Genomic DNA, 26,213 nt, shown 5'->3' on the forward strand with positions numbered 1-26,213 from the left:
CGGGCGCGGGCCGCCGCTCCGGACACAGACGGCGACAGGCACGACGCACCGGGGCCCCGCCCGGGCTCGTCTTCAGCGCCTGCACAGTCCGAGGACACCGCGGCTCTCCGGAGGCGGCGGGCGCCGGGGCTTCCCCCTGCTTTTTCCTCCCGAGGTGGGAGAGGCCGGACCCACGGAAGCCCCCAGCAGTCCTTCCCACACTCCCAGGGACGAGAAAGGCTGCAACAGAGGCAGCGGGAGTGTCCCCGGCGCCGCGACGGACGGTGGATGGACGGCGGGCAGCCCACCCTCTCCGTGCGCCCCTCCCCTACGCGGCTGGCGCCTCCCAGCCGCAACATCTCCCGCCCCGAACCGGGGGCGGCGGGGTGAGCGCCTCTGGAGAGGCTGGCCCGGGGGTGCACGCTCGGGGGAAGGCGGCAGCGGCTGCACGTGCTGACTGGCCGCATCCCCGCGAGCACAGAGCCCCCCATCTGCACCGAGCGTTGTCATCCGGGCGCTGCCTTCAAACGCGCCCGTGAGAACGCCACGTGCGCTGCTGAGTCCCAGGAAGGACGCCCCCGGCTCCCCAGAGTGCCAGGCGCGCCCAGCCCGCTCACTCCACTCTCTGTGCAAACGTTATGTGTGGTGCTGGTGGAGGTGGAGGTGGGGGCAGTTGGCTACTAAGAGGCTGGCGCAGGGATAGAGATCACCTAGCGCTCCTTCAGTTACTCTTGCGGGAAGCGCCTGCCCGGCGCCGCGGGGCCCCAGCTCTGCCCGCCCCGCCCTGTCCACTGCCCGCGGGGAGGCGGAGCGCGAAGGGAGAAGGTGCGAAGGCTCGGCGCGCGGCGGTAGGGTGGAGGCGCCTGGCTCGGGAGAGGAGGTACGGCCCGGGCCCGCTGGTTCAGCCCCTAGGCTGCCCGGGAGAGGGGTGGAGGGGACAGGGGCGCTGGCAGGCGGTTGTGGAAATTGCACCCCCCATGCAAGGGGTGCGAGGGCGCGCTGCTACTTCGCAGCTTGTCGCCTGCTCGCGCCGGGTACCTCTGCAGAGTTTTTTGGTAGGGATGATGGGAGTGGTCAGCCGAGTCTGGATGTGCAGATGCTGAGCCATTGCGCCGAACCGTGGGGCGCTTTGCCTTAAAAGACGCCTCTGACATAACCCCTCCCTTCGGAGCAGTTTAAACCCTTTTTAGTTTAAAAAACTCAGTTCACGCCACTAAAATCTTTTAGTGTAAAAACGAAAAGTTCTGCAGGGGCTCACGCAACACGATCTAAGTCCTCATGTACGAGCCATGGCAACGGAATGTTTCTGGTCACCGTTGGCGGAATTTGGTGGTTGGTGAGGTGGGGAGGTGAGAAATGCGTGCTCACCCCTACCATTGAAAGTGCATCTTGGCTTTTTTCAAAAAAGCTTTATCGAGACATAATTTACGCACCATAAAATTCACCTGTTTTGAGCCTGTTTTTTTTTTTTTTTTAGTGTATGTAGTATGTTTACAGCACAGCCACCACCACAATCTAATTTTAGCCCATCTCCACCCCCAAAAAGAAACCTTATATCAATTAGCAGTCACTCCTCAGTCCCTGCTCCTCCTCCCCAACCCTAGGCAGCCGCTAATCTACTCTCTGTCTACAGATTAGTTTATTCTGGATCTTGTGTAAGTGGAGTCATACAATACGTGGCCTTTTTTGTATGTCTTCTTTCCCTTGCCATCATTTTTGAGATTCATCCACGTTGTAGCATGTATCAGTACTTCATTCCTTTTATATTGCCAAGTAATATTCTATTGTATGGACATACCACACATTTTATTTATCCGTTCATCGGTTAATGGACGTTTGCGTTGTTGCCACTTTTTGGCTATTATAAACAGGACTGCTATGAATATTTGTGAATAAATTTTTGTGTGAACATGTTTGAATTTCTCCTGAGCAATTACCCAGGAGTGGAATTGCTGGATCATATGGTAATTTTCTGTTTAACTTTTTGAGAAATTGCCAAACTTTTCCAAAGTGGCTGCACCATTTTACATTTTCACCAGCAATGTGAAGGTTTCCATTTCTCCATATCCTCAACATTTACGTCTTCTTTTTGTTTATAGCCATCCTAGTGGGTATGAAGTGATAACACTGTAGTTTTGATTTGCATTTCTCTAATGACTAAAAGATATGGAGCATCTTTTCATGCACTTATTGGTCATTTAGATATCTTTGGAATAATGTCTTTCAGATCCTTTGCCCCTTTTTAATTGGTTTATTTGTCTTTGTTTCTCAGTTGTAAGAGTTGTTTTTATGTATTCTTTATGTCTTCTTAAAAACACAAATAAGGTATTTCTCCACACCAAGCAATAGAGTAAAAGGAAGCTGAGGACTTTGGAGTCGTATGGTTTGGATTCAAAAAACAACCTTCTCGATTTGTGAGCATAGATACTAAGTGATCTTGGGCAAATTACCAGGTATTGTCTCTGAGCCTGCAGGACTTCATCTGTAAAATAGGGTAATAATGCCCATCTATTAGAGTTTCAGTGACAATTAAATGAAAATGTGTATTACTGCTTAGCAAAGTACCTGGCAGGCCCTTAAAGGGATGTTTGAAAGATATATGCCGGACAGGTCTTGGTGCCTGCCCTGTTCCAGAAACTCATAGACTTTCCCAGGGATTACCAGGAAATTGGGATTAACACCCTATTTTCCTGATTTTACCCATAAACCTCTGGGTTTTTATTCATCCATACCTAAGTTTTTTTATTATCTTAACCACTTTTAGTTTTATTTAGATTTGTTTTCTCCCACAGCTGGGAACAGTTTTGAGAAAAGAGTTACTGTTTTATTTTAAAATCTGTTTATCTAAAATTTTTATGTTTCTCCTAAATTAAAGGAAAAAATATCCCTTTAAAATGACTTTGAAAGCATTCTTATCTGTGGAAAAAGAACCAACGCTTTGGAGTCACAGACCTGAATTACCTCAGTATCTTTTATAATTATAATTTTAAGGAAATCATCTGATGTCCTTGAGCTTTGGTTTTTCCATCTGTGAAATGGAACCATGATATTCCACGGAGTTGTGGGAAAGTACCAGCAGAAGCTATAAAAATAAACACGGTGGCAAGCATTTATTGAGTTCTTAATACATGTCCAGTGCGTTAAGTGTGGTGTCTCACTTCACCCTCATGATTGATGACACAGATGTTTTGATTCCCATTTTACAGATAAAACTTGCCCAATGTCTCTGAGCTGGACTCAGAGCTGCATCTGTCTAACTCCGAAGCCCAGTTCTCTCCATAGGCCAGCCAATGCGCAGAAGTGTGTGGTTTTAAAGTTGCTCATGGTCCCTGTATTAGTTTTCTATTTGCTGCTGTAACAATTACCATGAATTCAGTGGCTTAAACAACACAAATATATTACCTATGTTCTGTAGGTCAGAAGTCTGATTCACGTCTCACTGGGCTGAAATCCAGGTGTCAGCAGGGCTGTGTTCCTTCTGGAGGCTCTAGCTGGAGAATCTGTTTCCTTGCCTTTCTCGGCATCTAGAGCCTGCCTGTAATCCTTGGCTAGTGGCCCTTTCCTCCATCTTCAAAGCCTGCAGCAATGGTCAAGTCCTTCTTGTATCACATCACTTAACTTTGCTTCTGTTGTCACATTTCTTTTTCTGACCCTCTCTTCTGCCTCCCTCTCCCACTTTTAAGGACTCCTGTGATTATATTGGGCTCATCCAGATAATCTCTGTATTTTAAGGTCAGCTGATTAGCAACCTTAATTCCCTCTTGCCATGAAACCTAATGTGTTCATAGGTTCCAGGGATTACGATGTGGGCCACTTTGGAGGAGGGCATTATTCTGCCTTCCACAGTACCTATTCAGTATTCGTGTGATGGTGATTTATCCTGGCCTTCCTCTAACTGTGACTGCTTGGCTTTGCAGGAGATCCTCCTGGAAAGCAACTGCAGCATGTAAGTCCCAAACCTGCCTCCACCCAGCCTTGTCTTTCTCCTTCTGTTCCTGTCTCACCATGCCCAGCATCTCTTGCCTATTGATGCTAACCCTATATGTGCTTTAACTGTTAGTGATTTGAAAAGTCCAGTGGAGGGCTTCCTGGTTTGGAACCTGATTCCAAGAGAAGGAAGGGAAGCCCTTGGTCAGGAAAGGGAGTGGAGGCTTATTCAGGCTTCTGCTCTTATGCCCAGTGTGTTTCCTTTTGTCAGAGTCTGAGCTTGGGAAGTCTGAAGCTGACACCTTTGTTTGACAGGTCCTGGAAAAGCAGTGACTCCGACCCTCTAATAAACTGTTTGGGAAGAAAGGAGTGTGTGAGGAACAGAAATCCCCAGGTGAGTTAGCGTGGGGGTTGGGTGGTGCTGGGACCTCAGCCTGTGACCTGGATCCTGGTTAGTGATGCCCAGTCTGCCTGGTTTCTGTTCAAGTGGAAAACTTGGCATCTGCCTAGGTTATGCTCTTCCTCCAGTCAGTGGATATGCCCCGCTACCATTGCCATGGTGCAGACCCTTATTCCCTGGACCGCTGGCTGCTTCTAACTCCATGCTCCTGTTTCATTCTTTCTTCCTTCCATTTTACCCTCCACCACCTGCAACGTGATCTTATTAAAACACAGATCTGGTGGAATCACTCCTCTAGTTAAAACCCTTCGCCCACGTCTCCCAGCCAGTGGAATAAACTGTGACTGCTGTGACAGAGTGTTCAGCGATTTCATAATTTGGCTTCCCCTGCATCTCTAGCCTCCTCTCTCTCCCCTTGCCCGCATGCAGCGTGTAGTCAGCTGTTCCTGACTACATGCGATTTCCCAGACGTGCCATATCTCTGTGCTTTTGCTTGTCGATCCTGAAAAACTTCCTAATGCCTCACTGAAGGCACAGACTCCTGGTGTGCTGATGCCTCTCTGTCCCCCCAGACCGTGAGCTCCTGCTTTGATGGCAGGGACATGCTTGGCCTCACTCATCACTGGACCACTCTGTAACATTGATAAGTATTTGCTGAATGACTGAGTACAGTATAACCGTTCAGTGTTCACAGGAGAGGAATGTTTGTAGTGGGGTGTGTGTGTGTGAATGTTTTAACATTGAAAAAAATGTGTCACTTATTATGTGTTCTAAGTCCTCTGAATCCTCTAACCTTGCACTTGCCTTTTAATGTTCTTTTTCTTCTTAGGATGTAAGAAAAAAGAGACAGAGGTGTATGTTGGCAATCTTCCACTGGATATCTCTGAGGTATTCTTCACTCTCTGTGAACAGCTGCTTCTTAGTTATTTGGTCTTCCGCATATGATTTATTAACCTGCTAGCAACTTCATTTTACCAGTTTTTAGACATCCGAGAGCTGTGAAGGTGTAGGCAGTCACTAGTTGGTGACTAAGGTGACTAGCTCATAACAGTTTGCCTTGGACTTTCCCAGTTTTAGCAGTAAAATGCTAAAACTGCATCCTGGATCATTGGTCCCCCTACCTATCTCATGTAAACCTGGATGGTCACTTTGGATTGAGGCCTGTAGTTGGGCACCTTTTTTTTAGAAAGGGGCCTTGTTAGGGCTTAACTGCTGATTCCTTGGTAAAAGGGAGCAGTCTTTCTCAGCCAAAAAAACAACCCCCACTTGAATTTGAAATGAACCAGTTTGGTCAGTGGGCTGCATCAGTGGAATGTGAAAAGTAGAATATAAGCAATCATATTTTTGACCCTAGGAACCCTACTGTCTATTTGGAGAGTCCAGACCAACAAATCTGAAATAATTATAGAACAGTATAAATACTTAAATTTTGTAGTAAGTGCATTTGAAGTACAGATGAAAGGAAAATGAAAGTACATTCTCTCAAATTGAAGCGTCCCTTGAATTTTTTTTTGAGCATCTGCTACATGCAAAAGATTGTGCCTGAGGTTCAGCATGCTTAAAGATGAATAACCTAGTCCTTGCACTCAGGGAGCTCCAGTCTTGGAAGAAGGATGAGAGAAACTAACCTTTGTGGAACCCTGCTGCATGACAAACATTTTCTGAAAATTTCTTTGTCTTCACATCCGCTTGTCAACTGGTTACACTCAATCTTCTCTGCTCAAGTTGTACCTAATTATTTTTTTATACTTCTTACTATATCTTATCAGGCATGCTCCAAGAAATAGGCTAAATGCTTCTCTAGTGTGGTTTTATTAAATTATTATTATAACTCTGGGTGGCAGGTGGCATCCCCATCCTGGAGACGAGGCAGCCAAGGCTCTCTGACGTCAGATTCCCTGGCCGAGCACACAGACCTAGTGAGTGGTCAGCCGAGAGTTGAATCCAGGTCCAGTTGTGTTCCCAGGACTCATGTTCTTTGCCTTATACCAAACCACATAACCAGAAAGACTCACCATAATAGAAGACGGACCTACAGAGAGAGAAGAAGAATAGTATTGGAGCACAGAGAATGAAAATAATTTGTTTTGACCCAATAAATGAAACCTTAATCAAAGGGATGGGTTGGGGGATTCTTGGCACCTGATAGAATATTAAGGATGCTACCCCTTCTTGACTGGTACAACCTGCTACTTGACAGTGAAGTGGGCAGAGAGGAGCCTCTGTGTGCACAGTGCTTTCTTTCAACTCTCAAACTCAGACTAGCTCACACGAGAGGAAAGAAGTAGGGTTTTAAAAAGAAATTTCTGATTATAGCATTAATGCCCTGTCAAGAGCAGTGAAACATCAGAGACTTTACCCTATTTGCAAACTAACAAATTGGCCTGCAGCAGTTTCCTGGTATCTTGGATCAGAGTTGGATGATTTGTTACTCACAGTAATAACAGGAGCCAGCATTTTTTTTTACTTTTCATTGTACTAATGTTCCTTTTTTTTTTGAGATATAATTCTCATACCATAAAATTCACCATTTAAAAATGTACAATTAAGTGGTTTTTCAGTATATTCACACGAGGCTGTGCGACCATCACCACTAATTCCAGGACATTTTCATAACCCCCAAATAAATCCCATACTCATTAGCATCCCTCTTCCTTCCCTTTTTCTCCCAGCCCCTGGCAACTACTGATCTACTTTCTGTCTCTAAGAATTTGCCTGTTCTGGACATTTCATATAAATGGAATCATACAACATGTGGAATTTTGTGTTTTTTTTCACTTAGCTTGATGTTTTCAGGGTTTATCCATGTTATAGTGTGTCTTAGTACTTCAGTCTATTTTATGGCTAAGTAATATTTCATTGTATGGATATATCACATTTTGTTTATCCATTTATCATCTGATAGCCATTTAGGTGGTTTCGACTTTTTGGCTATGTATGAATAATGCTACTTTGAACATCAGTGTACACGTTTTTGTCTAAACATATGTTCCAGTTCTCTTGAATATATACCTAGGTGCAGAACTGCTGAGTCACATGGAAACTCCTTGTTTAACTTTTTGAGGACCTGCAAAACTGTTTTCCAAGATTGCTGAACCACTTTACATTCACATCAACAATGTATGAGGATTCCAATTTCCCTAATTCCTCTCCAAAACCTGTTACTGCCTCTCTTTTTGACTGTAGCCATATAATGGATGTAAAGTGGTATCTCATTGAGGTTTTGATTTGCATTTTCTTAATAACAAATGAGCATCTTTTCATGTACTTATTGGCCTTTTCTATATCTTCTTTGGAGAATTGTTTATTTAAATCCTTTGCCCATTTTTTAATTGTTTTATTTTTCTATTATTGAGTTATTAGAGTTCTTTATAATTCTGAATACAAGTCCCTTATTATATATGATTTGCAAATATTTTGTCCCATTTAGTTGTCTTCTAATTTTCTTTATAGGGTCCTCTGGCACAGAAAAGTTTTTAATTTTTTTTTTTTTCCTTTTTGTCTTTTTTCGTGTCCGGCAACGGATCGCAACCCTCAGTGTCACGCCCGTACCAGACCGGGACCGGCAACGGGATCGCAACCCTCGGTGTTGCTCCCACACCTCGCTCAGCCAGTGAGCGGGAACCGGTCTGTATGTGGGATCCGAACCCTCGATGGGAGCGCCACCGCGCTCCCAAGTGGCGCACTGTAGCAGTGCGCCACCGGGCTGGCCCGAAAAGTTTTTAATTTTGATGAAGTTCATTTTTCTGTTTTTTCTTTGGTTGCTTGTGCTTTAGGTGTCACCTCTAAGAATTCATTGTCTAACTGATCATCGCTATTATTTACACCTTTGATTTCTTCTAAGAGTTTCATAGTTATAGCTCATATTTAGGTATGTTATCTTTTTTTTGTTTTTAATTATGTGCAAAGAGCTAGCATGGTTTCTTTCATTGGGTGGATGCCTTGGATCTATTTAAGGAAGATCACTTAGTCCATCTTAATGAAGCCTATATCTTTCATGTACTGATGGAAACACTGGCAGCACATATTAGGGCCGTATTTCTGGATCAGACTGTGCCAGTTTGAGCAGATGCAGCATGAGTGAGAACCTGGCTGAATTATCTGGATGGCTGCAGTAGAGCTGCTGGTGACTCATCTTCCTTTTAGGGTGCAACTAGGCAAAAGGCTATGATCCCTTTGTTTTTTTTTTTTTTTTTGGTGGCTGGCTGGCACAGAGATTGAACCCTGCATGTGATCCTTTTCAGATTAACTCTTGTGTATGGTGTAAGGTAGGGGTCCAACTTCATTCTTTTGCATGTGGATAGCCAATTGTCCCAGCATCCTTTGTTGAAAAGACTATTCTTTCCCCATTGAATTAACTTGGCACTCCTGTCAAAAATCAGTGGACCTTAAATATAACAGTTTATTTTGGATTCTCATTTTATTCCATTGATCTGTTTTGCCTTAGGCCAGTACTACATTTGCTTACTGTAGCTTTGTAGTATATTTCAAAATTGGTCACCCATTTACTTTTGAACCGACTAGTTTGCTTTCTATCCTTACCAGTTTTCTGCATCTGTTCTTGCTGAGTATACAAGTAGCCTAACTGATGTCAAATGCCTTCTGTTTCCACAGTTATGATAGATTTAAAACTGTCTCACAAGAAAATATCTGGAAATAGAGGCTGAAATATGAGGGGTCTTCAAAAAGTTCATGGAAAGATTTGTCTTATCTTTTAATTCTATTTTTTCACAAACTTTTTGAAGTACTCTTGTACTTTTATTTTATTTATTTATTTGTTTATTTATTTATTTATTTATTCTTTTTCTGAAGTACTCTTGTACTTTTAAATGCATACCTGAGACTTAAGAAAGGAAGGAAAACTAAGAGAGCCAAAATAGGCAGGTAAGGGCTGGCCCGTGGCTCACTCGGGAGAGTGTGGTGCTGATAACACCAAGGCCACGGGTTCGGATCCCTACATAGGGATGGCCGGTTAGCTCACTTGGGAGGATGTGGTGCTGGCAACACCAAGTCAAGGATTAAGATCCCCTTACCAGTCATCTTGAAAAAAAACAAGCAAACAAAAATGCAAAATAGGCAGGTAAACTGAAAACTAGAAGAATCTGGCCAACGCCCTGGGTTTTTTTGCCTCAAAAACCAAAGGGCTTAGATTATACCAGCTGTGTCAGGACAGTAGCTGGGACCTGGGGCCTGTGTGAGGAGGGGGATGGTGACTAACACCACTGCAAAAGCAGGATTCTTGAAGAGCTGGACCCTCAGTGAAAAGTAAACCATGAAACACTGGCCTGGATCCTGGGGCTGGTGGGGCTAGCATTCTCCCTAAGAACGTATAACAACGTGCCTGGTTTCATGTGAACTGGGATTTAAATACATGTTACCTGTGTGGTCTGGGAAACTTCAAGCTAAAAATTAACCTTTAATAAAATTAAAAACCCAGTTCATGAAGAGAACACTTAAATTGTGAATGTAAGGAACCTTCCTAAATCTGATAAAGAGCATCTGCAGAAAATATACAGAAAACATAATTATTTCAGAAACAGGTATTTTAAAATGAAGAACAAGATGCAAATATCACCTCTTCTGTTTAACACTTCATGGTAAGTCTTAGCTAGAGCCAGGAGACAGAAAAAAAAAAAGAAAGAAAAGGTGTAAAAATTGGAAAGGAAAAAACTGTCATCATATGTTTAGATGATTGTCTAAGGTGAAAGTCTAAAAGAATCTCAGATGTTAGAATTATTTAGAATTAGGGTAGTTGAATATGAAATAAACATACAGAAGTCCACTACATTTCTACACAAGAGGAACCAGAAATATAGGAGCTAGAAATCTAATAAAAGCAGTGTAAGACATATATACAGAAAATTATGAAACTTTATTGAAAGAAATTAAGGAAGGCCTACATAAACAGAAATAGCATGTATGGATAAGAAGACGCAGTTTTATGATCCTTAAAATGACCTATAGATTCAATGCCATTTTGATAAAAAATACCAAAAGGTTTTCCAAAGAACTTGATAAGCTGATTCTAAAATTTACATGGAATAGGAAGTCCCATGAGCTATGCCTTTTTGAAGATGGAGGAGGAGGGGTGGAGAGGAGCAAACTTTCCACTGTAGTATGATGACCTTGGTGTGGGTGCAGTGCTAGATGGAACAGAGAACCCAGAAGTAGACCCACACACACACGAACATGTGGGGAATGTGTATGATAAACAGGTGGCATTGCAGGTCAGTTTGGAAAGAAGGGACTATTCAATGAACTTGTTCTGATATTTGATTATATAGGGAAAATGAAATCGGACCTTTATCTCATAACACACACAAAATAGATTCCAGGTGGACTAAGGACTTAAAAATGTACAGCTAATGTAATACTTAGTTACACAACTGAACTGTGATAGCTTTCCCTTTGAGATCAGGAGAAAGATATGGATGCTGGCTCCTGCTGTTTCTGTCAACATTGTAAAGGTGGTTTTGGGCAGCGCAGTAAGGCAAGGAAAAAGAAAGACATAAAAATTGGAAAGAAAAAGGTCTCATTAATTGCAGATGATATGATTGTGACAGTAGAAAATCATGACTTCAGTTACCATCTGTACTCCCAGCCTACACCTTTCCCCTGAACTCTAAACTTGTATATTCTAATTGCCTGTTCGTTATTCCTGCTTGGCCAGTATGGGGATCCGAATTCTTGACCTTGGTGTTACAAGGCCATGCTCTAATCAGCTGAGCTAACCAGCCAGCTGGGCATCTCAAACTTACTGTGTCCAAACCAAGCTCCCAATATTCCCACAGCCTGCTCCTCCCACAGTCTTCCCCACTTCTGTAAATGGCAACACCATTTTTTCTCAGGCCAAAACCTGAGAAATAGTCTTGTCTCATACCTCACGTTCTTCTCATAGTTCATGTTCAGTCAGCAAGTCATTTTGGCTCTACCTTAAAAATATATCTAGAATCAAACAATTTTTTGTATAAGAAGGAAGGAGGAGAGTGGAATCTGTTTTTAAATTTGCAAAAATAAACAGTGGAAGGATAACAAGGGATATAGGTGGTTTCCTGTAGAGGAAGGGAAGGAAGAAAGGGTAGAAGGAAGATGGAGCATGACCTCTGAACTTACCTCATGTCATTGCTTTGGCTAGGAACATTTAAATTTTTTATAATTTAAAAAGTAAAAATTATGGGGCCGGCCCGGTGGCGCACTGCTACAGGTCCGGTGCGGGCGCGACACTGAGGGTTGCGATCCGTTGCCGGACACGAAAAAAAAAAAAGACAAAAAAGGAAAAAAAAAAAAAAGTAAAAATTATGGGGCTGGCCCGGTGGCGCACTGCTACAGGTCCGGTGCGGACGCGACACTGAGGGTTGCGATCCGTTGCCGGACACGAAAAAAAAAAAAGACAAAAAAGGAAAAAAAAAAAAAAGTAAAAATTATGGGGCTGGCCCGGTGGCGCACTGCTACAGGTCCGGTGCGGACGCGACACTGAGGGTTGCGATCCGTTGCCGGACACGAAAAAAAAAAAAGACAAAAAAGGAAAAAAAAAAAAAAAGTAAAAATTATGTATTAAAGACACTAAAATTGAAAACAAATTCAGTTATGTAGCCAAATTTGATGTCAGAGAAAGGAATTACTCAAATTGACCTGAAACTATAGTATTTTGACTGTATATAAAATCTTAATAGTTTTGTTGTCAGTAATAATACTGATACTGTTACTTGACTTGTTATATATTTAATGTAGGATAAAACAAGTAGTTTAAGGGTAGTAATCAAGAGTTTTCAGCATAAGAGAAGAGATTAAAATAAAACCGAAGAAGTTAAATAAAACTGGGAAACTCTTATAGATGAAATCCATAGGATAACATGATGTCCTTTTTAAAGATATGTGTCTTCTAGTTCTATCTGTGGGAAGACCTTGGAGCTCCAACAACCCAGTAGCAATTTCTATCTCCTAGCTTGAGTTCTTCCCCACTAGAGGGAACCAGGCCTTCTTAGAGGACTGGCTGATTCCAGGTCTGGAGCTGTTATGCCAGAAAGCTATCAAAGGCTATTGAGGTTCAGTTGAAAGGACAGAGGAGGTTCTGTCTGGAGGTGGGGTTCTTGTTTCTTGGAGTTAGGTGCTAGAATGTGTGCACAGGAAGTGATACGGTGTTTTAAGACTTGTTTCAGAGGGGCCTAGTGGCAGGCAGAGGATGTGATGAAGTGGAGATGGCCATGAGTTGAGAGTGATTGGGGCCAAGTGATGGGTGCATAGGGATCTGTGATGTTATTTCTATATTTTTATTTATGTTGGGAAGTTTCTAAATAAAAAGACATAAGAGCAGTGAAGAGGAGGTCCTGTGGGCGTAAGATGGGACAATTTGGGCATCAAAAATACTGACAACGTTTGATTAAAACTCACCAGTGATTAAAAACAATAATTTGTAATGATACCTAAAGAAAGGAGAAATAAATAAACCTCACTGGACACAACTGAAGATGGAAAGACAATATCTCATTAATATAAAACTTGATTATTAAAGGCAAAGGATAAGTATCCTGTTTTTCCAACATGTTATTCAAGGCAAATAGCCCTAGTGAATGAGGGAAAGTTTTTTACAGAAGAACGCTAGCTCATCAATGCAGAAGTGATAGAATTAGAAAATCACTATTTTGCATACCTTAATAAATACCTGTTTTAGGCAGTGATTATCTGAGCACAGTGAATTCATTAGGTAAGATACTGATGGGAGGTTTTAAAATGGAGGGGTCAGGCTGTCACCATCTGTACTTGCTGATTAATTTTAGCATCACTAAAAGAGAAATGGCCAGATATGAGTCCCCTAAAGTGATGCAATATAAAGATGACCACACCGTCTTTCTTTCTTTATGTTTTGGTGGCTGGCCAGTACAAGGATTGAATCCTGGACCTTGGTGTTATTAGCACTATGCTCTTAACTTACTGAGCTAACCAGCCAGCCCCCATCTTTAATGTACTTTTGCCAAAACAAGCAAACAAAAAATAGAAAAACACCTATATCTAATCCAGCTCTATGGCTAATTTCTAGTCTACAGGAAATATAGAGAAGAGAAGATTAAGTTATTGCTGCCATAAAGAAGCAGTACTGTTGTCTACAGGACAGCTGACCTGATTTCCATAACAAGTCAGAGTCATGGAAAAATTAAGATAGGGGATCTGGTAGAGATTTAAAGAGATTTAGCAGAAGCTTAAGAGAAATGATAACCAAATACAATAAATAAACCTTCTTTTGATTCTGATTTGGACAAAACAACCATGAAAAAATATTATTGAGATGGTGGGTGAAATATGCCTGTTAATTGGTAATAAGAAATTATTGTTGGTTTTCTTAGTTTGATAATAGTGTTGTGTCTTTATAAGAAAACATTGTTTTTTGAGGAGTACATTATGGTATTTGAGAGTGAAATGACATGATTCGTGGGATTTGCTTTAAGACATCCTAGTGAATGAGGGGTGGAAAGAGAGATGAAACAGTTATGGCAAAATGGTGGTGGCTGTTGAAGCTTGGCGACGGTTTTGTGAGGTTTCATTGTACTCTCTACTTCTATGTATGTTTGGAATTTTTTTATGACAAAATGTTAACTATAGCCAGAATCTGAGCACTTCCCATCACACCCGCTGCTCTCACCCTGGTTCGAGCCACTGTCATCTCTCCCCTGGATTACTGCAGTGGCTTCTGCCCTGTTTCCCTTCAGCCTGATCTTAACACAGCAGCTGGAGTGATCCTGTAAGATGGCAAGCGGATCTTGGCAGCCCTCCACTCAGACACCTCCAGTGGTTCCCCACAAGGCCCTCCCTGAGCTGCTCCCTGTGTCCGCATCTCCTCCGCCCTCTCCCCGGCTCACCCTGCTGCAGCCTCACTGGCCGCCTCGCTAGACCTTGAGCCTGCCTTAGGGCCCCCTGGCTGTTCTCCCTACATTGCAGCCCTCACTCTTCCTGTCCCCTCCTGCTTCATAAGTCTCCTTAACACTTACCACTATTGAACTTACCACGCACATTACTTATTCCTCTTGTTGACTATCTGTCTTCCCCAAAGAAGATAAGTCCAGGAGGGGAAGGGTTTTGTCTGCTGTTTGCTGCACCTGATAAATATTTGTTGAATGAAAGGATGAGAGGAAGTGAGTGTAGATGACTTTTTCAAGGATTTTAGTAATAAAGGAGAGTAGGAAAACAGGGTGGATCAAAGGTGTTGTGTGTGTATAAGTGTTGAGATGGCAGATATTAGAGCTAGTTTGTATGTTTGTCCAGTAGAGAGGGAAATTGGTGGAGAGGGAAATTGGTGCAGGAGAGAGGAGACAATTTAGCTGCGGAGGCCTTGAGAAATTGAGAGAGGGATCTGGTGTAAGGACAGCTCTTCCGTGGAGAGGGATGAGTCCAGAAGCAGGGAGGCTGTGTGTGGGGGGGACTGGTGATGAGGAATAGGTAGTAGGAATGCCATAAAATTCTTGAACAGGAAGTGACTGCAGTGATAGGCCCTGGCATCTAAGCTGGGTACAGAGGACAGCAGAGATACTGTGGGTGGGGGTAGGATGGAATGGATAGGGAAAAGGGGCAGAATCTGAAGGATCGTGGCACTGGAGAATGGAGTTGGAGAACTAAAGGTGTGAACAGGAAAGATGGAAGAGGGTCAGAGAGTTCTGGGCTCAAAGCTGTGATTTGGGGGTAGCTGCGGTCATTGGTAATGACAAGGTCTAGGGTGTGCTCTAGGAGGTAGGGAGCTGAGGTGATGGGCAGGTAGCTGTTGGTCCCTTTCTATTCTCTGTGTGCATTTGTGTGTGGCTTGCTTTCATCATTCCATGTATTTTTAAGAACATATCCCTGTTGGTACATACAGCTCCAGTTTGTAGTTTTCGCTATCGTATAATATTCCTTTGTACATATCAACCACAGCGAGCGTACCTGCCAATACTCACCCTACTCATTCTAGTGCTTAGCTTATACCACATGAAATTGCTGATATTGGACCATGTTTTTTAATCTGCAAAAACATTAATTTTACATGGTTCAAACTAACACTTTTCCAGCTTTTGCTACCTCCAACAGAGCTTCAGTGAACCGGTTTGTACACCTGTCTATGTGCACATGTGTGAGTGTCTCCAGGGCCTGTACCTAGATGTGGTACCTCAGGGCCACCCATGCACACAGCTTGACCAGGAGGGGGATGACGTGCACTCCCACCAGCAGCATAAGGTTTCTTCTGTCCTCACCAACACTTGGTGTTGTCCAGCTGCTAAATTGTTGCCAGTATGATGAGCATGAAATTATTTAGCACATAGGTGATACCAGTAACCTCCTACCTGTCTGACACAAAATCAGTGGTCCATAAATGCTGGTGTCATAATTAATAGTAGGCTGTAGATCCCTTACATGGTGTGGTTGGTGATAAATGATTGAAAGAGGTATATTAAGTGAAATCGGTTATGAAACAGAAGGTATAGATAGGATGATCCCATGGTCTTTCTAGCAGATGTGCCGTGCTCATGTTTTGGTGGTAGGATTAAGGGTGATCCTTCTATTTTGCTTATCTGTATTTTTAAAAATATTTCTACAATAAACATTTAATGTTTTCATAATTTAAAAGATTCTAATAAGTTATTTTCATTATTTAAAATGAGATGTAAAATCTCATTTTAATCCCTTCAGGACACCAGGCAATTTTAATTTTAGCTCAATGTACCAAGCCTCCCGTCAAATCTATAATCCATGAAAATTAAAAAAAATCAATTAAACTATTAAGGGGCAGAAAAAAATGTCACAATTAGGGCACGCCTTCAGATACTAGGAATTCCTCATGATAACTATCAACAGTACCAGTGTCTGCTGATGGACTTTCCTCACTGACACACGGGTTCAAATTCCGTGGATGAAAAGGTGCTGGCAGGTATTTTTGGTATTCATGTGTGTATACTCGGCAAGGAGGAGGGAGATTCTTCTCTCCTCTCATCCTCAAGCACATTTTCTGAAAACTAGTGCTTCCTGAATCTGCTTGATACCATGGAAAGTGGTTTTTGGCTGTGGCTGCATGTTAAAATCATCTGGAGAACTTTTGGAAAAATATTGATGCTTTATTTCTACCCCCAGAGATTCCAAGTTTGTTCATCTGGGGTGGGCTAGGTATTGCACTGGTAGTTAAAAAAGGAAAAAAACAAAACAAAACAAAACAACTCTCCAGCTGAGTCTCATCTGTAGTCAGAATTGAGAGCCATTGTTATAGAACAATGGTTGGCAAACTTTTTCTGTAAAGGGTTAGATAGTAAATATTTTATGCTTTGAAGGCCATATGCTTCTGTTGCAGATAGTCAACTGTGCCATCGTAGCATGACAGCAGTGATAGACAATAAGTGAATGTGCATGGCTGTAAGCAAAGTTTCAATAAAACTTTATTTACAAAAATGGTGGTGGGCTGGCTTTGACCCAAGGCTATGGTTTCCTGATGCCTGCTATAGAAGATACAAAATTATAGGGCCGGCCTGTGGCTCACTCGGGAGAGTGCGGTGCTGATAACACCAAGGCCACGGGTTCGGATCCTATATAGGGATGGCCGGTTCGCTCACTGGGTGAGCGTGGTGCTGACAACACCAAGTCAAGGGTTAAGATCCCCTTACCGGACATCTTTAAAAAAAAAAAAAAGAAGATACAAAATTATTACACAGTTTCCATTTTTTTCTTTTTTACATCATTAGCATATCCATTATAGTTGTCTATTTTAATAATGTTAAAACCTGAGAAGAAAGCTGTGGTTTTCATGATATAATGAAAAGAATGTAGGATTTGAAGTTAGAAGCCCTGAATTCAAATCCTAACTCTAAACTGGCTGTGTAATTTTAGGGAAGTCACTTAAGTTCGCTGATCCTTCTTTTACGCCTCTGTGTGACGAGGACAGTAATGTGTACTTCACAGGGTGTTTATGAAGACCAAATGGAATAAAGCACATGAATGTGTTTCATAATCTGGAAGCGTTAAGTACGTATTGCTTGTTCTCACAAATTGCTTGTTGCTCAGCATCTAGTAGATTCATGTGTAATAAACACATAGATATTTTAAATATTTAAAAGTAAAACAAATGAGAAAATTTGAATTTAAATATAATGTGAACATGAAGACTGAGAAAAATGAGTAGTACGTAATGCATTTCTATTTTCCAAAGCCAACAAAGTGACTTCAGATTGGTAAAAGCTGCTTTTAGAAGAAGGTGGTGTAAATATGCATCTTTCCAAAATAGAGTTTTCCAGGGAAAAATTAATTTTCATCACGGTTGTGAAATTTTACAACGGTAATGTGCTGATGGGGATGCTAAGGAAGGAGGAAGTGTAAATGGGTGCAGGTAGGAGTTGAAAGAGCCAGGGCCTGAAGAGAAGCCATCCCAGTAGGCAGCAGGCGCATGTCTGTGACCTTCAGGAACAGAAGCCAAACTGCAGGCAGTCAGGAGGGAGTGGGCGGGGAGGAAACGGAGGCATTAGGTGGAGACAGCTCTTTCTACAAGGTTGGCACAAAAGAGAAAAAATAGGGTGTAGCTCAAAAGGGCATCAGGGTGGTGTAGACATTATCTCAAAGCAGGGGAGGGTGGTGCCTGTGTGGAGACAGAGAGACCCAAGCCAGGGGAGTGGGTTGTGAAGGAGTGGGACTGGGGTGAGGGGGGTGGCCCAGGGAGAGGAATTGGGAACAGGTGTGCAGAAATGTCTGGGATGGGGCAAGGTGACCATATCTCCGGGCAGTGGAGGTCAGGCTACAGTTGAGAAACAGTGGGGAGGGGAGACTTGCAAAGGTGTGGAAGTCACTTCCTCCTGGGAGCCCACCCTGACCACCTCCTTTCCCTCTAATTATTTCTGAGTTACATACCCATACTGTGTGCTCCTGTAGCTGTCTGTACTTCCTGTGATGGAATGGCCTGTGTACTTGGTTGTCATGTCTGTCTCCTCACTCAGTTATTGAGTATCGTTGAAGGCAGGGCTTATATCTTTCTCATCTGTCACAAAACCTGGCACATATAGCACATTATAGATTCTCATTAAGTCTGTGTTCAATTAGGTACAGGTTAGCTGGTTGGGGATCTAAAACCTTGGGAACTGGTTGTAAGTTATGTCTCCAGTCTCTTTCTCTTTTAAACCCTGCCATTGTAGGGGGAAGTTCTGGGCCTTCTAAAGGACTTCAACCCTGTCCATATCCACAAAATCCAGAATGGCTGCAAATGGTAATGACTGTTCCTTTGTTTTCTCTGGGAAGCAACTCCTTTCCTCTTTGTCTATTTTGCTGAGGCACTGATGTTATAGACTAGCCTAACAACTCCCGAGTCCACACCCAGTGTGATCTGGCAGAGTGATATCTGGGAAACCCCCTTTCCATATTTAACCCTCTGACTTGGCAGCTAATACTGTCTTGTCAATGCAGCTCTGGCTTAGAAGTCCAGAGACCTGGGTTTATTTTTGGCACGTCCTTGCTCTGTTTTCTGACTTGAGGTAAGTTACTGTACCACCCTCAGCTGTAGTTGCCCCTGAAAACTGGGCCTGTTTATATTTTCTCTTTCTTATTTTCAAAGAAGTAAAAGTGCTTTGAACTTTTGGGGGCAGTAGCATTAAAGAAACCAAAGCTGCAGACATACAGTACATAGGAATAGAGCCAGCTCATTTCTTCTGGTCCCCAGAGGCCCACGGCAGTCTCTCAATAGCCCAGCCCAGTCCCATGTCTGGACATAATTTTGGTTTGTGCATTTGGAATGGCTCCTCTTCTGTTGCTGCAGAAGAGGAAGAGGAGGCTATTCCCCCGGCTCAGGCCTGGTGCCCGCCCTGCAGCTCTGGTCTTTTCTTGAGACGTGCTCAGAGCTGTCCCGTCCCTCCATCCTTTCCAGCTTTGCATTTGTAGATCTGGGCTCCGTGCAGATCCAGGAGCTGAATGGCAAGCTCTTCCACAAATGAAAATTGTGAATACAAGCAAAAGGCTTCCTAAAAAGATCCCTGGCTGGGCCAAGTGGCCCCAGGAGATGTTGGTAATTCTTCTGACCTCTGCGTGCTCTGGGTAGCTTTGTGTTCGCTCTTCAGAACTTGGCAGACTTTGCTTTTAGTTCTTTCATCTTCCTTCTGTCCAGTCTTACTGTTGAGAACGTAGGGGCTTGGATGAAATTAGGGAAATTTTATGACCTTTAATAGTCAGAAGCAAGGTTGGGTGCAGAAAACTTGGATTTTTTTTTTTTTTGTGGCTGGCTGGTACAGGGATCCGAACCCTTGACCTTGGAGTTACAACAGCACACTCTGGGGCCGGCCTGTGGCTCACTCGGGAGAGTGCGGTGCTGATAACACCAAGGCCCCGGGTTCGGATCCCACATAGGGATGGCCGGTTCACTCACTGGGTGAGCGTGGTGCTGACAAACTAACAAATGTTAGCAACGGTAATTTGTGGGTGGGTGGTATTATGATTGTTTACATGTATTTCTTGTCTGCTTTTTCTGTAAAGCCTGATAGTTAGGGTAGGAAGTGTGGAATTACATACTTATGGATTTTAATTCTATTTTACTTCTTAGAGTTCATGACTTCTGCCTCGTTATTAACGCTGTCAATCACTTTTCTCACCTCTAAAATGGGGTTAGTAATAATTCCTATCTAAGGAGAAGATGATGTAGATCAAATGAGATAATATTGAGGAACAACAAAAAAAAAAACAACAGCACACTCTAACCAACTGAGCTAACCGGCCAGCCCTAACTTGGGACTTTAAAAAAGAAGACTGTTCTTGGCGAAAATAAAAACGGTCATGAGGTAATTCAGTGAGGGCTTTTTGAACCTGGAATATTGAAATTCAGGTTTTTGCTTGTTTAATGTAGCAAACATTAATAGAATGTCTGTTGTTTACACAGCCTTGTTCTATATGAGGTATAAGATAAAGGTGAATAGAATTGGGTCCTTCCTCGAAGGAAGATAGATATTGCCAAATATGAGGTATGGGGAAGGGGGAGTTAAAGGTGGGGGCAGTGCATGGTGCCGGCTGCCTCTGCAGGCAGAAAAGGGAAGGCCCATAACTAACCCCCAGGAGCTTCCCCTAGAAAAGATGAGCCCATTCTCAGTACAAAGAGGTGAACCAGGAGCAAAGGATCCCATTTCATAGCCTGAAGTGGTAAGAATTGACTTGGTTGCACACACAAGGAAATCTGAACAACAGTGGCTTAAACAAGTTAGCTATTTGTTTTTCTTTCCTGTAGAAGAAATCAGGAGGTAGGAAGCCTAAGGTTGGTATGGGAACTCCATGATGATGTTATCCAGGCAGGAAAATGAGGAGGAGCATAGGGTAAAAGGGCCCTGTGTCCTCTTAAAAGGCACATTCTCAGAGGACCACAATTCTGCTTCTGTTTCATGGGATAGAACTGCAACTCATGGCCTTATATGCAAAGAGGCTGGGAGATGTAGTTTTTAAAAACAGGCACATTGTTGCTAAACTTGGGGTTCTGTCAGCAAGAACAAGGAGAGAATATGTATCAGCAGGCATTGAACGAGGTCAGTCACAAAGCGGGAGAAGTTGGAGATGGGCGTGGAGAGATGGGTTGGAATTACCACAATAAGACTGTCAGAGATGGCTCCCCTTGCCAGTTCCAAACTATTTCTCTTCCTTTCTCTCTAAACCCCAGCTCTTTGGAAGGGTGAACTGTCAGATTACACTACGTACTGGCCTTCCTGGTTGCAGTCAACTGGGCACCGTGTCATGCCTTCACTGAAAGCTTCATCTTCCAGCTCTCTTTCTCTCTTATCACACAGATTCAGTCCCTGTGGATCATCCATCCAAGAGTCTGGCCACTTACTTCCTAGACTCGTTGTATCTTTATTGATCTTTTCTTCCACTTGGTCAGTTTCTCATTCCTCTAGCTATATTTAAGACCTCGTCAATGCTAATAATGGAGTATCTCCAAAATATCCATTTCAAGCATTCTACTCTGTGCCCGCCCCCAGTCTTTGCCCCTCTTTTACTCTAGAAGAGTGGTTCTCAAACTTCAACAAGCATCAGAACTAACTGACAGCTTGCTGAGCTCCACCCCCAGAGATTCTGACTCAGTATGTTTAGGGTGGGGCTGAGAATTTGCACAGCTCTGGATGGGGCTTGTACTGCTGGTCCTGGGACCACATTCTGAGTAGCAAGATTCTAAAACCCCCAGTCCACCAATTGATACATTGGCACACATTGGGACTCTAAATCCACCATCCCCACCATTTTTTCACTATTCAGTACCTCTGTATTTCCTCACTTCCCTGCTTAGCTTAGATAGTCTAAACTACCTTAGTGCAAACATCCTTAACTCCCTTGTCCTTTACTCACTAGGTTGTATCTTGCAAAACCCCAATCCTAGCTGAACCCCGGCCCTCTGCCTATTCTGAATCTGCCCTCTGAGCCGCTGAAGACATTCACACAACCTTGCTAACTGATCTCAGTATATGTATGGGCACACGCGTTTCCACTCTTCCAAATTGACCTATCTAATCTTTGCTGCTGCTATGTCCAATCTGCTGTTAAGCCCATCTAATGAATTTTTTGTTAGATAGTATATTTTTCAACTTCCATTTGGTTCTTTTTCCCCATTTCACTGCTGAAATCTTCTATCTTTTCACTCATTTTGTTTCTTCTTCTAGATTCTTTAACATATCTACAATAGTTATTATGACATAATTTTCTGCTGATTCCAATATCTGGGTCATTTGTGGATCTGCTTCTATTAACATTTAGCCCCTTGATTGTGGGTAAAATCTTCAGGCTTCTTTACAAATATAGTAATTTCTTTTAATTGTATGTTGGACATTGTAGATGTTATATTGTAGAGACTTTATATTATGTTATTGTCCATAGAGTAGTGTTGAATTTTGTTCTAGCAAAAATTAAATTACTAGCAGATCTTTTTATTCTGTGAAAGGTTGGTTTTCTTTGTTAGGATTGGTATATTTCAGTTTGGCCTGTATTCTTGGGCAAAATCCTTTCTCCTAAGGCTCAGACTTTCTAGAGTCTCAGGTGAGTGCTCAGGGTGTTTACTGAGGTCTATCCCCTCTGACTGGGCTGGCTTCTCTTCAAGGCCTCCTAGAACTTACCCTGCACATGGACAGCTCAGGATTCAGTCAAGGACATGAGGTGAACCCCTAGATTTCCGAGACTTTTCTATGGCTCCTTCCTCTCTAGTCCTCTGTCCCACAAATTCTGGTCAGCTAAATGCTGTTTTAAATCTGTTTTTGATGCCCAGTGAGAATGTCAGTTCCTGCTTGGGCTGTCCTTCCCTCTGCTGTGGTCTGGAAAAATGCTCCCAGGCAGAAAGTGGTGAATGTGGTGCTTGTGCTTTCCTTTTCTTTCTTTCTTTTTTTTTTTAAAGATGACCGGTAAGGGGATCTTAACCCTTGACTTGGTGCTATCAGCACCACGCTCACCCAGTGAGCTAACCGGCCATCCGTATATAGGATCCGAACCCGTGGCCTTGGTGTTATCAGCACCGCACTCTCCCGAGTGAGCCACGGGCCGGCCCTTTGTGCTTTCCTTTTCTCAAGCAGATTTCCCTCTGCCATCCACTGCCGTTAGTCCTGTGCTGGAAACAGTTCACATGTTCTGTCCAGCTTTAGAGTTGTCTGGTAGAGAGTTAAGTTCTGTATGCCAGAACCAGCCTGTGGGAAGGAGTGTCATGAGTCTCACCTAGCTTCCTTGTGAAGTGGAGATGGTTTCCCAGGAGCATTCCCAATGCTTTTAAATTAGAAATAAGAAACCAAAAAAAGAACAAAATAGCCCCATACATTTGGAAATTTAAAAACACACTCCTAGGTAAACAACACATGGGTCAAAGAAGAAATTATAACAGAAATTTAAAAATACTTAGAACTGAACGATAAGGAAAATACTACCCATGAAAAGTTTTGGGATACAGTGAAAGCAAGATTTAGAGGAAAATGTCCAAACTTAAATGAGCACAGAAGAAAGGTTGAAAATTAATGAGCTGGGAGTTGGTTGAAGAAGTAAATAAAAAAATAAAAATAAACCCAGATAGAGAGCAGATGTTACTGAAATTTTAAAAAACAAAGCTGTTATAAAAGGGATCAGTAAAGCCAAATTTTATTCTTTAAAGAGATTAATAAAATAGAAAACCCTCTGGTGAGATAAATCAAGAAAAAAAAGACACAAATTATTATCAATGAAAAAGATAATAAAAAAGAGGTCATAGAAAAAGATCATAAAAAAGAGATCATAGATTTGAAAACTTAGAAGAAATAAACACATTTCTTAAAGTATATCCTTTTTTTGGTATTTGTAAAATATATCTTTCCTTTGGTATTTAGATTTTTTAAGTGTATCATTTTAAAAACTGATATAAGAAGCCTGAATAGTCCTATAACTGTTAAAGTAGTTGAGTCATAGTTTATAAACTCCTCACAATGAAAACACCAGGCCCAGATCATTTTCTGTGTAAATTTTCTCAAATTTTCAAGAAACAGAAAATTCCTTTCTCATATAAGTTTTTCCTAAGAATAAAATAAGGGTACTCTTTATTCATTCCATGAGGCCAGTATAACCTTGATAACCTGTCCCGACCCGCGGGATATTCAACGCAGACCCTGGAGGGGGGAGTGGGAATTGGATGGGACAAGAGACATGAGAAATGAAGACAAGACAGTATTCTGATCAAGTCTCGTTTATTGATTCTTAGGTTACATCTTATATAGGAGAAGGCAGGCATGCTGCAAAGGGTCTGGAATGTAAAGATATGATAATATCTTGAGGAGAGACAAAGACAGGACATTCAAAGTAAAGGTTGCCACCCAGAATGTTTATAGTTAAACAGTTTCTAGAGAAGGATAAAAGGTCACTTGCAAATTAACTTGCATAGCCAGGAGCAATCAGTTTCTGGCATAAAGATTTCGAGGCAGTTATCATGTAAAGCACGGCCATCTGAGCAGATTGTCAAGGAGAAGCGGTCTCACAAGAAGGGGTGTGGAGCTTCAGGCCCCCAACAATTAGAAAGACTAACCAAACCAGACAAAGATAGCATAAGAAAGAAAAATTATACGCTAGTTTTACTCTTGAATGCACATGTGATGTTTCTTAACAAAATATTGCAAAATGAAGCCAGTGATATATAATGAGGGTAATGTATCCTGACAAGTTGTTTTTTTTTAAATGCAAAAGTAATATTAGAGGGCCGGCCCCATGGCTCACTCGGGAGAGTGCGGTGCTGATAACACCAAGGCCATGGGTTCGGATCCTATATAGGGATGGCCGGTTGGCTCACTGGCTGAGCGTGGTGGTGACAACACCAAGCTAAGGGTTGAGATCCCCTTACCGGTCATCTTCAAAAAAAAAAAAAAAAAAAAAGTAATATTAGAAAAATGACAGATGTCTTTCACTTCATTAACAGATTAAAGGGTAAAAACCATATGACCATCTTGAATAGACAAAGTAAAAACATTTAATAAAATTCAGCAATAATTCATGATTTAAAAATGAAAGTTTTTAGTAGCTAGAGATAGAAGGTTATTCTTAACCTGATAAAAAGTATGTACCAAAAGCCTATGGAAAACAGTATTTTAATGGAGAAACATCAGAAGCACTCTTTTATTTATTTTTTATTTTTTTATTTTATTTTTTTTCCTTTTTGTCTTTTTTCGTGACCGGCAACGGATTGCAACCCTCAGTGTTGTGCCCGTACCGGACCGGGACCGGCAACGGGATCACAACCCTCGGTGTTGCGCCCACACCTCGCTCAGCCAGTGAGCGGCTGGTCTGTATGTGGGATCTGAACCCTCGGCGGGAGCGCCGCCGTGCTCCCAAGCGGCGCACTGTAGCAGTGCACCACCGGGCCAGCCCCAGAAGCACTCTTTTAAAAAACAAGACAAGGATGCCGACTACCATCACTGTTGGTCAACAAGAGCTGGAGGTTCTAGTTTGTCGAGTAAGACGAGAAAAATAAAGGCATACATTTTGCAAAGGGAGAAGGAAAACTCTTCCTTTTTACAGATGATGTTTCTTTACGCAGAAAAACTGAAATAATCTACAAATTATTAGAAATGGCAGTGCTTTCAATTTGTTATGTGTCTTGGGTCAATTTCCAGAGTCCTGAAATGGTTGTTTTTGACAATTTTGTTAAAGTTTATCATTGCTTTTTGGGAAGAGGATTTGTCAATTGCAATAGTTTGTAGTAAAAGTGCTCTAAAGAAAAGGTAAAGTTAGAGGAGCAGTTTGGGTGGTACAACACCTAAGTTGAGGTGAGTATGGGGGGAAAATTATCAAATGATATAACAAAGTCTTCCAGGGGTGAATGTCGTGATTTTTTAGATTGAAAGTAACCAGTGAGTGCCCAGGATAATGAATGGGAAAATAAAAACCTACACTAATGCACTATATAGAAATATTTTAGAATCTCGAGGATAAAACTTCAGAAAGAATCCACATTGAAGGATGTGGAATCAATTGGTGCTATTGAATTCTTCAGGAAAATAATGCCCAACCCCAATCAAATCAATCAAGAATGAAAGTAGAGATCCTTTTTTGGTTCATAAGTGTGATGAACGGGTTTTCACACATTGTGTGAGATGTGCCTCCTTCGAAACCTTGTTATGACGTCTGCACGCTACTCATCCGAGGTGAAGAGAAAAGGAATGAAGGGAGAATAAGACTTGAATAAAGCATGAGGGTAGAAATGTAAGGTCTCAAAAAATGTGTACCCCGTGTGCTTGTTCTCAGAAAGCTATGAAGGAATGCGCAACGATACAATGAAGCAATAAGCCCCCAAAAAGCGGGGATCTGGAATCCAATCCAGGAGAGGGATGAGAGACTTCCCAGACTGACCAAGGGAAGTCCCAGAACACCCATCGTGCTGCAGGCATCCCAGACAGAGCAGGATGATATGAGACCCCAAGGGCGATGTTGGAAGGAAGAAAAATGGAAAACGGAGAGG

The 26,213-nt window shown here is 42.3% G+C and overlaps 1 protein-coding gene across 1 annotated transcript in view; it reads left to right on the forward strand.

The window, feature by feature from the left end:
• The first annotated feature begins 267 nt into the window (after positions 1-267).
• TDRD10 (tudor domain containing 10) overlaps positions 268-26,213 on the forward strand; it is a 35,899-nt gene continuing 9,953 nt past the window's right edge. Inside the window, 5 exon segments of the mRNA XM_008592856.1 lie at positions 268-365; positions 414-642; positions 18,436-18,506; positions 19,161-19,228; positions 19,231-19,298. Of these exon segments, the coding sequence (XP_008591078.1) occupies positions 268-365; positions 414-642; positions 18,436-18,506; positions 19,161-19,228; positions 19,231-19,298 (534 nt within the window).

This window comes from Galeopterus variegatus, unplaced genomic scaffold (assembly GCF_000696425.1).
Source record: "Galeopterus variegatus unplaced genomic scaffold, G_variegatus-3.0.2 Scaffold154, whole genome shotgun sequence".
NCBI classification, from domain to species: domain Eukaryota; kingdom Metazoa; phylum Chordata; class Mammalia; order Dermoptera; family Cynocephalidae; genus Galeopterus; species Galeopterus variegatus.